The sequence below is a fragment of the Acomys russatus genome, chromosome 23 (genome assembly GCF_903995435.1).
Source record: "Acomys russatus chromosome 23, mAcoRus1.1, whole genome shotgun sequence".
NCBI classification, from domain to species: domain Eukaryota; kingdom Metazoa; phylum Chordata; class Mammalia; order Rodentia; family Muridae; genus Acomys; species Acomys russatus.
Window position 1 is genome coordinate 39,586,064 of NC_067159.1, and position 14,435 is coordinate 39,600,498.

At 42.3% G+C, this 14,435-nt stretch overlaps 1 protein-coding gene and 1 non-coding gene across 3 annotated transcripts in view; both read right to left on the reverse strand.

Annotated features, from left to right (window-relative positions):
• The window catches only part of Metap1 (methionyl aminopeptidase 1), a 34,401-nt gene extending 20,381 nt beyond the window's left edge, over positions 1-14,020 (reverse strand). The window contains exons 1-4 of one of the 2 annotated variants that reach the window (XM_051165455.1): positions 13,828-14,020; positions 7,104-7,155; positions 4,531-4,640; positions 2,435-2,495 (exon numbers count right to left, since the gene is read on the reverse strand). In XM_051165455.1, the coding sequence (XP_051021412.1) occupies positions 2,435-2,495; positions 4,531-4,640; positions 7,104-7,155; positions 13,828-13,941 (337 nt within the window). In that variant the 5' untranslated portion in view covers positions 13,942-14,020. Of the gene's footprint in view, positions 1-2,434; positions 2,496-4,530; positions 4,644-7,103; positions 7,156-13,827 lie in introns of both variants that reach the window. The other variant, XM_051165454.1, reaches the window with a different exon arrangement.
• On the reverse strand, positions 785-889 carry LOC127206789 (U6 spliceosomal RNA). The gene has a single exon (XR_007832880.1). It is a non-coding gene; the product is annotated as a U6 spliceosomal RNA (small nuclear RNA).
• Positions 14,021-14,435: the final 415 nt, after the last annotated feature.

Genomic DNA, 14,435 nt, shown 5'->3' on the forward strand with positions numbered 1-14,435 from the left:
ACCCAGAACAAATATAGCAATAAAAAAATTCCAAAGCAGAACTCTGAAAACTCCACATTAGATACAAAAGGAGATTAATAAAACAGAAACTATACTCTAATTTTAGATAGAAGACTTGAACATTATCAAGATATCAATTCTTCTAAAAACCAATCTGTAAATGTAGTATTATCCCAATAATGAATGCCAACAAAATATTTTTGGGAACCAAAACAAGCTTATTATAAACTAAATTCAGAAAAAGAAATATGCAAGAATATTCAGGAAATTTGTGAAAAAAAGCAAAGGTGATAGCAACAAGGCCTATAAACCCAAAAACATATCCAATGGTGAAGTTTGGCAATGCCATGCAATTACTCAAACATGCTAATCAAACACCAACCAAAAGACATGTGAGAATTAAGTATAATACAAGACACATTCGTCTTACTATGCATATAAACACTGAAAGTGTATCATTATATCGTGACAAAATGTTAGTGTTCAGATGAAGAAAAAAATTTTACCATATAGCTCAGAGTGTTAATATACAAAGAACATTTTAGAAATTTGAGGGGAAAAAAAAAATCTAAAAGTCCAACTGGGAAAAAGGGTAAGAATATAAAGACATTCAAAAGAAAAGAAAACACAACTTTTAGTACACAGATGTTAAACCTTATAATTTAAAAATGCACGCTCAAAGAATATATACTTTTTCAACCTTTCAGATTTATAAAGTATAAACTTTGATAACAAACAATGCAGATGACAACTGAAGAAAACAAAAATCTCCTGTTTTGTTTTTTAAAACTTGAACTACTTCATAAAACTGTATGTCATCATGCCACAGGGATCATGACAGTCGTCACTGTATCGTTCCAATGTTAGCATATATTCTGTCAGAGCAAGTACACTCATGCTTTTAATGAGAGTAATAATTGGCAAAATGCTCTGAAATTTTTAATATCTCAAAATAAAAATGCATATATTCTTTGATCCAAACCAATACTCTAGGCTATTAACCAAAAAAAAAAAAAACATTTTACATCTCAGCAAAGATGAAAATACAACAATAGAAATTACAATCAAATTCACAGAAGCAAAATCCTGCAAATAAGTTAATCTAGCCATTCATTAGTAAGGGCCTAGATGATAATTATGATACATCCACACAACGAAATTAAAATTATTGAACTGAAGAACTTACATGAACTCATATATGTCCAAGGTAATATATTTACATATTAAGAAAGAACAAAAAGGTGTGTATGGTATGTTCACTTTGTATAGAAAGCAGATCTAGGTCTGCTGTGTACTCACTAAAGACTCTTCTTACACCAGCTACCTCTAGAGGGCAGGGTTTCTTTTCAGTGCATAGCATTCTATTCTATTAAAAGTTATATATACTTTTTAAAATAAAAGTTGTTACTATATTCAAAAGAGAATAAAAATTACAAGTTTCTACATTATTGTATCATTCCTATTGTCTTTTCCTTAAGTTTATCTACAAAGAATTTAACTAAAATTTTAAATTACATATAGAAAAATAATACTATGGTCTTTTTGAGTCTTAAAACTAAACTTATATTCAGTCATACATGGTACACATGGCAGCACAGACATGTAATCCCACACTCAGGAGGCTGAGGCAGGATAACTGTACAACTGAGGCCAGCTTGGGCTAGGTAGTAAGATGTCTCAAAGACCAAAAAATATTTTAATGTTTTAAATTTAAAAATAAACAAATAAATCACGTAAAATCGCTGGTATTCAACCATTTCTCATTTCTGACATGCAAATCAGTCAACCCTTAGTCCAAGCTGAATCCTGTACGAGTCCACAGGTCAGAGACTCCGTCCACTGACCTTTGTGGAAATCACGCATCTCTGCATACCTCACTCTTATTGTCTATAAAATAGAGAAGACAACAGAACCTACCTCAGAAGTGTTCAAAGTATTAAATGGAGTAACACGCGCAAAGAACTTAGCACAGCCTGACACATAGTTAAGCAGAAAATAAATATGAGTTACTATTAAAGCATCATCAGCACCATGCCCATCTCACACCAGCATCGCCACCATCACCTATTCTTTCTATTACTGCTACAGCCCAAAGTGTTTAGTGAGGCATTCACTCAGGCCTTCACAATCCACTTTTGCTTAATTTAAGTAAGAGCAAAAGGAAAGATCAAAACTTTTCCCTCCCATCTGGCAGTTCACTTAACACAAAACACAGTATTTTCTGAATGTAGCCACATAAACACTGTTTCCAGAACTGGATAGATTCCTAAGGAGGGGAAATATCTTTATCTTAAATGCTCTCATGTGGCTTTTTAAAAAGAAACAACATTTACATTACATGTGCAGCACTAAAACCTCTGCAAGAACACTTCTTGCTTTGCTGTGATGTCAAGGCCAAACTGAAAACTGCAGAGCTGAGCCAATCAGGACTTACCTAAGGGATGATCAGCATAGTCAGGCCTTTGGATATAACTGGGCACTGGCCTTGTTGGCATCTAAAAACAATAGTGAGATCAGTTCAACGCCTGCTAACTAGTACCAAAAATAAAACTGGGAGTAAAACTCAAGAGTGGAGTTCAAGCCAAAGCTTTTAATAGTTAGTTTCAGTTGACACGTTATTATCATAAGCTTACTTTCTAGCATTATGTTTGAGAAAGAAGGAGAATGATCAAGGTGTCCATGCTTTAAGATTAGACACACAGTCTGGAGAAGTGGCTCGGTATTTAAAAAGGACACTCATCATGCCTCTGACATGAACTCTGGTGCCCCAATGTGACCACTTCCCCTTGGTGGGGAGGCCTGGCAGCAGCACACAGACAAAGGGGAAGCAGGCTATCTGCATGAGACCTGGAAGGCTGTGGTCATCTGGGTGGGGAGGAGGTCCCCTCTGTCAGAGGTGTAGGGGAATAGGACCAAGGAGGTAGGGGCAGGAAAATACAAGTGAGGGGATAACAATGGGGATGTAATCTGAATATGCTCATCAGGTGGCTTACAAACACTGTGACTGTAGCTCCAGAGAGCCTGGCACCTCTGCTCTCTGCTGGCACATGAATTCATGTGCTCATACCCACACGGAGATATAAACACGGATTTAAATAATAGAAGTGGTGACCTTAAAAACAGCAACAAAAGACTAAAAATCACCAGGCACCTGCTGTTTCAAACTGGCAAGTGGGTGACAATAATAAAGTGGCATTTCAGAGTAAAATTAAACATTCCTAGACATGACTACTGGGGGGTGGGTATACAGAACTTTCTTATGTATCTGGTAGTTTTCCAATTTTATATTAAAGACATATTCATTTTATTAAATGTCAAGCCAGGCAGTCCCAGCACTCGGGAGGCAGACGTGGATCTCGTGAGTTTGAGGCCAGCCTGGTCTACACACACACAGACACACAGACACACACACACACACACACACATCACTCCTGAGTCCTGTGGAGAAATCAAGCTTTACTGAAATGGAAGCTTCATCTACTGGTTAGCTTTCATAGTTCTGGAAAGCGCTGTGCGTGCTCCTGACAAGGGAAAGTAACCAACAGCCTTACTGAGCTATGAACCCTTCCAGCTATAGCAATGACCAGGGTCTATTTCTCCTTGGATTTAAGGCCTTCCCCTCAAGGCAGAAACTGTGGACATGTTCAGTAAAACAACACTTACTGTACATGAGAGGGCTGCTGCAAACAAAAAGTGACTGCATGCACAAGACATGTACAAGATCAAACCAGCCAAAATTCTGGTATGGATGGGGGAGGGGCTCATGGAGTGCCACGCACAGCAGAGGCGCTATAGGCAACTGATGCCTGCTAGAAACGTGAGTCAGTTTTCTTGGGTTGCAGCCCCTGAAAATTTGCCTATGTTCTAGTGGACAGCCCTACACCCACGGCAGCATGAAGTAGACTCGGTAATTTTTTTGTAAGTACATGAAGTAGAGAAATAGGGGAGCTAGAGGGGAGAGAGGAGCTGCAGGTGAGTCTGATCAAAACACATTGTGTTCATATATGTAACTCTCAAACAATTAATTTTTGAATACTACAGGAAGGGATAGGAGTAGTACTTAAGCCATGGTAATTAGGCTACAATGTGTCACATTTAAAAAGTATAGAAAAGTAGTAACATACACTACTCTCATCCCAGCCATAAGAATATTAATCCCAGGGCTAGAGAGATCGCTCAAAAGTTAAGAGTGCTGGCTGTTCTTCCAAAGGTCCTGAATTCAATTCCCAGGAACCATACGGTGGCTCATAGCCATCTTAATGAGATCTAGTGCCCTCTTCTGGCATAGAGGCACACATGCAGGCAGAATACTTTATAAAGAATATTCATCCCATTCTTTTATAAAATTAATAAACTTTTAATCTTTACATCTAAAATTTTCTCCACTTCTTCTACAACTGCCAATTATCCCTTCTAGCTCCCAAATAATATACTCTGAGAGCTAGAGTATGCAAATTACAAGCATCAATTTCAGAAAACTGAAAATTGGTTTAAAGACAATGTTGCACTCTAATTACTTTCCATACTCACCAGTGGATAATGCGGTCTGAGTTTACCCGTATACCGATAACCTGCCCATGGGTCAGTGTTAATATCACCTTCCACAGTCCAGGAACACACTTCTCTTTTTGCCTTTTCATCTTCTGGGAGAAAGAGATGAATATGTGAAAGAGAGGAGAGAAAGGGACGCTTCGCTCATCAGGCTACTGAACACAGCATTAGTTGAACCAGAGAGCCCAGACACAAATATCCAGCAATCATCCTATCTAATGTGACAAAGCAGCTTCTTTCCTGCTCTGCTCACAAGCCTCCCAGACCCTCTCAGATCTCAGTGCTTCTCCGGAAAGAAGCGCTACCTAGACACACGCTCTACACAATCTCAAGCAGAATGGCGTTCAATGGTAAGCATACGCTCTCTACAATATGAGTTCACACAAACTTAATTTTAAAATATCGAATATAAGCAAACTTTCCCATCTGAAATCAGACTTGAGGGCTGAATTCTAGGCTCTTCTTTAAAAACAGTGATCTTAAATCATCCCAAAGCAAACTTACATAAAAACAACTTCCATTTAACCATTCAGTGGCTTTTATATGAAGGTTTTTAATCAATACAAAACTATTTCTGAACTCAAGACAAGAACAGACTCCATTCACTGTCACTAGATTCAAGCACTACTGACAACTCCTCAACACGACACATGAAGACCACCGGGAACAGGAGCCTCTGGGATGCGTCTCTTTAAAGCTAGGATGGAAGAATCATGACCCAGGCCTTTGCTAAGCACAGTGGTACAAATCTGTAATCCCAGCAGCTGAAAGTCTGAGGCAGGAGGATCATTAAGTTCAAGTCATACAGGCTGTTCCATCACTAGATTCCAGGGCCGTCGCGATGGCTCAATGAATAAAGGAGGCACTTGCCACCCCAGCCTAAGCTTGACCCCTAACATCTCATCATGGTAGAAGGAAAAAATCGTATCCCCCCAAAAGTTTCAACTTCCTTTACTGATACAGCATGTATTCATGCATGTGCATACACGAAAATACAAAAAAAATGATAAATGCAATACTAAATCTAGATTCTGTCTCAAAACAGATTCAAGATGGCTTTTGCTTAACCATACTCAGGAGAGGAAGCAAGGAAAAGGAAAGGAAGTAAAGCCTTTCTATCTAAATCTCCCTGTTGATCTGCATTCCTGCCCTTCTATGAACAGTATTTTCAAAGGAGAATTGAAGCAGACTTCAAACAAAAAGCACAAAAGCCATCAAGGCAAACAAGGCTAGAACACAGCTAATTCCTTTCTAATCTCCATAAAGAACTCACTAGAAATTGACACCTGAAAATTTAAGTAAGCGTACACTTCAGAACCCATTAATTCAAGGTCCAAATGCTAGATAAGCACTGGATTCCCAGTAATCCTGAAACAAGCTAAGGCTGGAAGCAAACTTTTTAAACAACTGTGAAAGCAAAGGACACGGTAGGCTATTTTTCAAAAGCCATGGTGCAATAGACCCAGATAAGATAGAGGCAGTGTGCCAAAGAGCATCAGACTGCGATGTACAGCCCAAAGTACATGACCTTCAAAGCATGCACTTCTATTAATGGGAGCAAACCAAAAGCAGTTCATCTCTTCCTTTATGTTTTAATGAACTTTCACTTACAGTATTTCCCACTCGCATACTACATTTACTCCCATGGATAACCCAGAACTCCCATGAAGCACAAATATCACTTTATACCACCATGAAAAAATACATCTTTTTAAAATTTTCATTTCCTTTTCTTTCAAAGGTGATTTGGCTAACTTCAGATGCTTTGGTAAAGCAATCAAACAAAAATTATTAGACCAACTAACTCCTAGAAAACAGGCAGTTGTATACAAGGCACCAAAATCATAAGACAGAAAGTTTATACCAACTGCCATGTACCACCTGCCATGCCTGCGTCCATCAGAGGGCAATGCTTTATGCACAGCAAGTCCTTGTCAATTTCCAGGTAACCATGGCAGGATGTCTGAGGTCAGCCACACTAATGACTAAATTTACACGATGAGGAGCTGATACAGAAAGGCTATCTTGAAAAACTGCCACTCAGTGTGGCTGAAAACAGCTAAGAAGCAGTTAATAGTTTCATTTTGGGGGCTCATATAAGACACCTCCATATCAACAGGGTATGGTGACACATGCCTATAATCCAGCACTTGGGACGTAGAATCAAGAAGGTCAGGAGTTTAAGACCATTCTCAGCTGCAGAGTAACAGAGATCTGGCCAAATAAAATCCAATAGCCCTTGTGTCCTCAGCCTAGAATGTGCAGATACTTCTACCAAGACAAGAGGGTGTCAAAAGATTAGGGCACTGTCAGGTACTAGCCAAGCTAGATCCACCTATCCTAGCAAAAATCTCATGTTTTCATATTAAATACACGAAACAAGATTAATCAGATATAACTTAGACATATTTTATGCATGCTACCGAAGATTAATAATTCCGGATGTCAGAATTATGCTTTCAGGACACTCAAACACATACTTTCAGAAGTCCCAACACTAGCACAAAGCTGCACAAAAGGCAAAGGGCCTAAGGATACGCAACATTACTCACTTGCTTTCTTATGCAGTAACTTGTGAGTCGCCCAACTTCCTTTAAAGCATTCCTAAAAAAGCAAACAAGGAAATCAGTTTCAGGCTTTCCTTAATCAGAAACATTTTTAAGGACTGCTACACAGGAGAAACAGTTACTGGCCAGGCATGGTGGCACATGCCTTTCATACCACCCCTCTGGAGGCAGGGACATGCAGGTGGGTTCCAGGCCAGCCAGAAGTACACATTGAAACACTACCTCAAAAATAAAAATAAATAAAAAGACTAAAACACATGGGTTTGCAAGATAAATGTCTAGAGAAATCTTAATAAATGATATCAACTCATCAAGTCAGAAAGTAATCCACAGAACGGCAGAGCATTTGCATGGAGTGTGAAGAGCCTTCAATACCTATTATGGGTACCCCTCGCCTACCTCACCCAGTACTGTGTTTGAACACTTATTCTCTAGCTATCAGTACTATTTGGGAAAGTTGCAGAAACCTTAAGAAGCCCTGAGGGAAGAAGTGGTCCTGCTTCCTGACTGCAGACACAATGTGACCAGCTGCCTCATACTTGGCCCACCAGCTTTCCTCACTGTAATGGACTATAATATCCCTTCTTAACTATAAGCAAAAACAGCCAATTTCCTGACAGAAGACGTATTTGTCATTGCTATTTTGAAAGAACTACTGTATTTTCCAGTGTATAAGATGATCACCAACTTTAACTTTTCCAGTTACAATATAGCTTGCAGCCCGAGTCTGCAGTACAGGCTGTGCGTTGGGAGAGTTTGGGAATGTATTCACTGTATAAGACTACATCTCTTCCAACACACACCCCGTGCAGCAGACTCGGGCTGCAAGCTCTACACTTTAACTGTAAAAGTTAAAGTTGGGGGTCATCTTACACGCCAGAAAATACAGCTGTTATAAGAATTTGTCAAAATATAAATTAGGCATGGGCCTGTAATCCCAGGATAAAAAGCTAAACTAGGATTGCCACAAGTCCTTAGGGAGAACCTGGCCTGAACTACATAATGAGAATGTATCTTAAAATAAAAATTTTACCCAAAATTTTTTCTGTGTAATAACCCTGGTGGCTTTGTAGACCAGGCTTGCCTCAGAACTCACAGATTCATTGGAATTAAAGACATGTGCCATTATGCCGTTACCCAAACGTGTGTGTGTGTGTGTGTGTGTGTGTTTGTGTGTGTATGTATGTATGTATGTATGTATGTATGTATGTGTATATATATACATATACATATATATAATTTATTTTTATTTTATGTATACTGGTGTTTTGCCTGCATGTATGTCTGTGTGGAATAGGAGTCACAGAGAATTGTGAGCTGCCATGTAGGCGGTGATATTTGAATCTGGGTCCTCTGGAAAAGCAGTCTTCTCTTAACCTCTGAGCCGTCTCTCTAGTCCCTACCCAAACGACTTAAATGATACTTATTCTCAAATATTTTAAGCTTTCTGTAGGTCTGATTTCAATATATAAGGCTGGGACCAGAGCAATGCTTCTGCAGGTAAGAGCATTTGCAGAGGACCCTAATTCAGTTCCTAGCACCCACACGGTGGCTCACAACCATCCTTAACTCCAGTTCCAGGGGATGACAGCTTGACCTCCTAGAACACCAGGCACATGGTACATGTGCATACATGTAGACACAAAACTCTCACATGTGGTAAATAAAGTGCTAAGCATCTTGAAATCACTTACCAACACTAGGTTAGGCTGTTTACATCTTCTTGTTATTCACCCTCTTCCCAACTCTAAGAATGGTACCATCATCCATCCATCCACCGAGAGGAGCAAAGACTGAAAGTAGGTCTCATTGTAAGTGCAGTCTCCTCCCACTTAGCTACCATCACTGATTTTCTAAGTTCTGATGGACACAACAAACAACACATCATTTAGTTCCTTCTCAGCTGATTATCTGGCTCAGGATAAGACAACAAACAGCACAGAACCTTGTCAAATAGCAGCAGTTAAGAAACTGAAATTTTGCCAGGCGTGGTAGCACACACCTTTGAGGCCATCCTGGTCTACAAAGCGAGTCCAGGTCAGGCAGGGTTACACAGAGAAACCCTGTCTCAAAAAACAAAAACAAACCAACAAATTTTCAGTTCAGCCATAATTAATAAATGACAGTAATTAATAGACACCTTTGTCCAGTATATTATCTATCCTTCAAAAAGATAATGGCGGGGTGCGGGGGGAGAGGGCGCAAGTAACAAGCCTTTAATCCCAGCACTCTGGAGGCAGAGGCAGGTGGATCTCTTAAGCCTAAAGCCAACCTGGTCTACATATGAGTTTCAGGACAGCCAAGAGAAACTCAGTCTTGAAAAACTTTAAAAAAAAAAAAAAAGAAAGAAAGAAAGGAAGGAAAAAGATAATATAAGTGTAGAATTCCACTTTCCACAAAAGACCCATTCCTACCTTCTTTCACTTAATGAACTGAGCACTGAGCACATACTGACAAGAAACCTCAGAAAATACAATGAATAAACCTCAAGCCCCATCTCAAAAAAAAAGAAAGAAAAAAAAAACCTCCTACAACTGAAGGAAATAGGCACATACTATTACTTTAGTAAGATGCTCCAACATCCCAGCCTTTGGAAATTTTAAAGATAACGGGTCTTAGCCAGGCAGTGATAGTGCACATCTTTAATCTCAGCACTCAGGAGGCAGAGGCAGGAGGATCGCTGGTCTACAAAGTGAGTCCAGGACAGCAAAGGCTACACAGAGAAACCCTGTCTCAGAAAACAAAAATACATATATATAAAATGGGTCTTATTCCTTTAAAGGGGAAAAAAATGAAACAACTCAGATAAAAATCTTTTTATGTTTTTAAACACAAATACAGCATTACAGTGAATAAACTATTATTTATACAGCTACTTTTCTAGTGGGTGCCTTACCTGCTCATTTCACCTATCAAAACCCTATGACAGGAACTATTAGTGGCCTCCTTTTCAAAAAATAATGAAATCTAAAAGTTATACACATGAAGTCACACAGCAGAGGAGCCTCTGTTGTGCCTTTTCCGTCACTCATTCATTGATGTGTTGACTATTGCTGCATACAAAGTGCCGTACAAGAAAATGAGAACTCAGCCGTGACAATGACAGCTCACCTTCTGATCAGAGACACTGTTTAACAAATAAGGTCATTGCAGGCCATTAAAATGCTATAGCAGTGTTATGGTGTTATAAAAAAGGTGCCTGTCTAGTTTGGTCTGGTTTGGTTCCAAAGACAAGCTGGCCAGTATTAGGGAAGAATGAGAGGTAGAGGAAAAAACTCTGAAAAGAACATGAAAGGAGAAGCCTCAGGCTCAACACGGATGTAAACTGTGTTTAGAAAAAGTTACAGGGACAAAGGACAAGTGACATTTTGGGTAAGTAAAGAGTATAAACAGCCCATGACTACAGCAAGATAACCCGGCTCGCCTGGGAAGAGCTACACTAACTGTGAAGCCAGAACACCAGAAGCAGTAAGCACCTCATGACTAAAACAAGTTCGATCCAACTGTGGAAGCGCTGTCCATCTGATCTAGTGTGGTTCGGTTTGAGTGGTTTGTTTACAAAGTGAGGCATCAGTGGAGAAATGGATCATCTACTACAACTGACTCAGTGGCAAATTTTACAAACTGGCCGTGGGAGGTAACAATAGGAATGAGAAAGGCAGCGTAAGCCACTCTGGATATTTGACTGCAGGTATTAACAGTAATACTAGTAATATACCTACAAACTCCAGCCCAGGTCACACTCATTCCCCCACACTGAATAAATGTTGATGCTCTGTCAACTCCAAACTAAAACAATTCATTATTATTTATAATAGAATCCAACTATGCTTGATGAACAGTTTTCCAAAACCTCTTAAACACTTAATATATTTTTAATTAAAATATAGTTACATCGTTTTTCCTCCCTCCAACCCTTCCCATAACCCCCTTGTTCTTTCTTAAATCCATGGCCTCTATTACTTTGCAAACACACGCATATGTGGATTTCTAAACATATAAATATGACCTTCTCAGTCAATTTAATGATCCTTGTATGTGTATGACTTCAGTGCTCACCATCTGGCATTGGATAATCAACTTGGGAGCAAATGTCAGTGTTAATGTAAAGGTTCCTCCCTCCCTGGTTCAATTCGGTTTGTCAGCACCAATGTTAAATATGCACCACACACATGCAAGGTAGAACATTTATTGTAGAAGCATGGGAGAGAAGGAAGGGGGAGGGGCAGAGACAGAGAGATTGCAGAGAGAAAAGAGAGACAAGGTTGCAGGCTGGCCCTTTGTGGTCTGGTACACCCTGAGGCTGCAGGCAATGACATCACAGGCTGCTAAGGAACCTAGAGGCAGGCCGTTTATATGCCAAAAGTCAGTAGTTATTAATCCATGCATCTTTACAAAAATGCCACCCAATTATTTTTAAGATTTTTTAAAAATATTTTTATTTTAATTTTTAATGTATGTGTGTTGGTGTGAGGGTGTCAGATCTTGGAGTTATAGACAGTTGTGAGCTGCCATGTGGGTGCTGGGAATTGAATCCGGGTCCTTTGGAAGAGCAGGCAGTGCTCTTAACCACTGAGCCATCTCTCCAGCCCTATTTTTAAGATTTTATTTCTATTTTATGTATATGAGTGCTTTGCCTTCATGTGTGTGTGTGCACCATGTGCGTGTCTGGTGCCTGAGGAGACCAGTCGAGGCCTGGTGTTACAGGAGGTTGTGAGCTGCCATGTGGTACTGTGCACTGAACCTGGGTCCTCTGGAAGAGTAGCCAATGCTCTTAACCAGTGAGACATCTCTACAGCCCGGCTACCATTTTCTTTTTCTTCTTCTCTCTTTTTTTAAGACAAGAGTCTCACTAGGCAGCAAAGGCTGAACTTGAACTCACTATGTAAATCAGGTTGGCCTATTAGCACTCTATAAGCCTCTGCCTCCCAAGTACTGGGATTAAAGGTGTGTGCCACCACACCCAGCACCTCCCAGCTTTGAACGCTTGTATAAACTAAATTAATCTACTCAGATGGTACACAATTTTCATAGCAAATTTTTGCTTGAAGTCTAAGTTCCAAACAGAACTCCTAAGATAGAACTGGAAAATATTAAAGCTACAAGAGGCCCTTTACCGGGTTGACAGCCCCAATGCTATTTTTAAATCAAGCAATGCTTGTCTTCCATGTGCAGCGTTTTGGAAAATGATATCAGGGTCAAGGATAATCTACACTCTAAAAAAACAAGGCTCATACAACAGCGAAGGTCTCCTACAATGGCTTACCTATACTTAAGGCTTTTAATTATAGGCTTTATATTATATTTATCTTTTCAAGTGCTTTACACTTGAAAATAGTTGGTTTTGCTGCTTTCACATAACCACCACCACCACCACCACCACCACCACCACCATAGGTTTCTCCCGGAAATAGGTTTTCTCTGTGTAGCCCTGGCTGTCCTGGATCTCCCTCTGTAGACCAGGTTGCCCTAGAGATCTGCCTGCCTCGGCCTTCCAATGGCTGGGATTAAAGGCGTGCACCACCGCCTCTGGCCACATAACTACACTTTCGCAACTTTAGCTATCAGTACTAAACTGTACTGGAATCCTTTAAAAAAAAAAAAAGTCTCAAATTGTGGGGCTTCCGGGTCTTAGCTTAATTTCAGTGTCAAAGAACCTTATGAAACACAGAAGGAGGCCGGGCGTGGTGGCACACACCTCTAATCCCAGCCCTCGGGAGGCAGAGGCAGCCGGATCGCTATGAGTTCGAGGCCAGCCTGGTCTACAAAGTGACTCCAGGACAGCCAAGATAACAGAGAAGCCCTGTCTCGAAAAACCTTAAAAAAAAAAAAAACAGAAACACAGAAAGAAAGCTATCCTACCCCCATTCTGTCTGTACAGGGTAATTTCACTTAACTCAAGGAATTAGCATACCGAGGCCTTAGGACAATTGATTAATTCCCTTCTCCCAGAAACCTGTCAGTTTACTAGCCCTTCTTCAACAAAATCTTAACTAAGAGCCTAGTAGCTACTGCTGCCTTATTCTTAGTCGCGAAACGCAAAGGAACACCAATACTGTGCAGTAAACACGCACTTCTGTGAGGGCCCCACTCAAGAGCTGGGTTTGCTCAGCTGCACAAAACTTCTACATCAGAGCCTTAAAGTCCTGCGTTCCCTTGAAGGAACTGTCCTTTCTACTCCGTGGGAACTTCAGTAACAGAAGTGACTCATCTCTTTACCTTACCAGTTCTCTAAATTAAATAATTTGAGATGCCAACGGAAAAGAATGAATTACACAGACTGACCCCCCCCTCCACGCCCACTCAAAGTTGCTTAAATGTCAAAGCACGGTAGTAAAACACAATAGAAGTGAGGCTGAAACCAGCTCTCCTCTCCGGGGGGCTGCGGCCACCCCGAGGCCCTGGCGGGTCGCTTCCGTCTCCGTCCCGGATTGCACAGGCTCCGGGGTGAAGCCCCGGGGAGCACGGCCCACGGCGTCCAGACCCGACCCCGGGCTCGGGCGGAGGGCATGAGCTACCGGTTCCCGCGCGTCCACCCGGCCGCCCCCTCCAGGCTGCGGACGTGAGGCCCGAACTCGCAGCAGGTCAGCTTCCGCCCCCCGCAAGGGCCGGCGGCCGGCTCCGGAGGCCCGGGCAGCTCGGAGGCCGGAGGGGGAGGCGACAAGGCCCAGGGGAGGAGGGGCCGGAGGGGCGCGGGGTGGGTGGCTACCTGCGAGCAGAAGTACGAGCCCTGGATGCCCAGCTTGATGCAGGTGGGACACTGGAGCTTGGCCTCGCTGCTGCAGCCGTCCGTCTCGCACACCCGCGTCTCCACCGCCGCCATGCTGCCTGGCTGCCGGAGGAGGGAGGAACCGCCGGAGGGAGGGGAGAGAGACCCAGCCGGGGAGGAGCTCCGCCCGTAGGCCTAGGCGCCGGACAGAGAGGAGGAGAAGGAGGAGAAGGAAGACCCGCCCCTACGCTGCGCGCCCCGCCCACACCGCGCACGCGCCCCCCGCGCGCGCTCGCCTGCTGCCCCGCCCCTCCCGCGCGTCGGGCCGGCCCCCGGCAGCCCCGCCCCCGCCGCGCACGCGTAGTGCCGCCCCGCCCCCCCTCACCCTGCCTCTCCCTGTCTTCCTATCCCGGCTCGTGGCGGCGGCGCCACGTGAGGTCCCCGGACCTCCAAGACCCCACTTCCGTTCTCTGGAACGTTCGCCTGCCGGCCTCCGGGGTGACATCGGACACGGACCGCGAAATTCCTGAGCCTTCAGTGTTTCCCGCGCTCGCAGGTGGTTGTTGGAAAGGGCGTAGGTGCCTCTGCTCGGTTCACCTGGAGCTTCT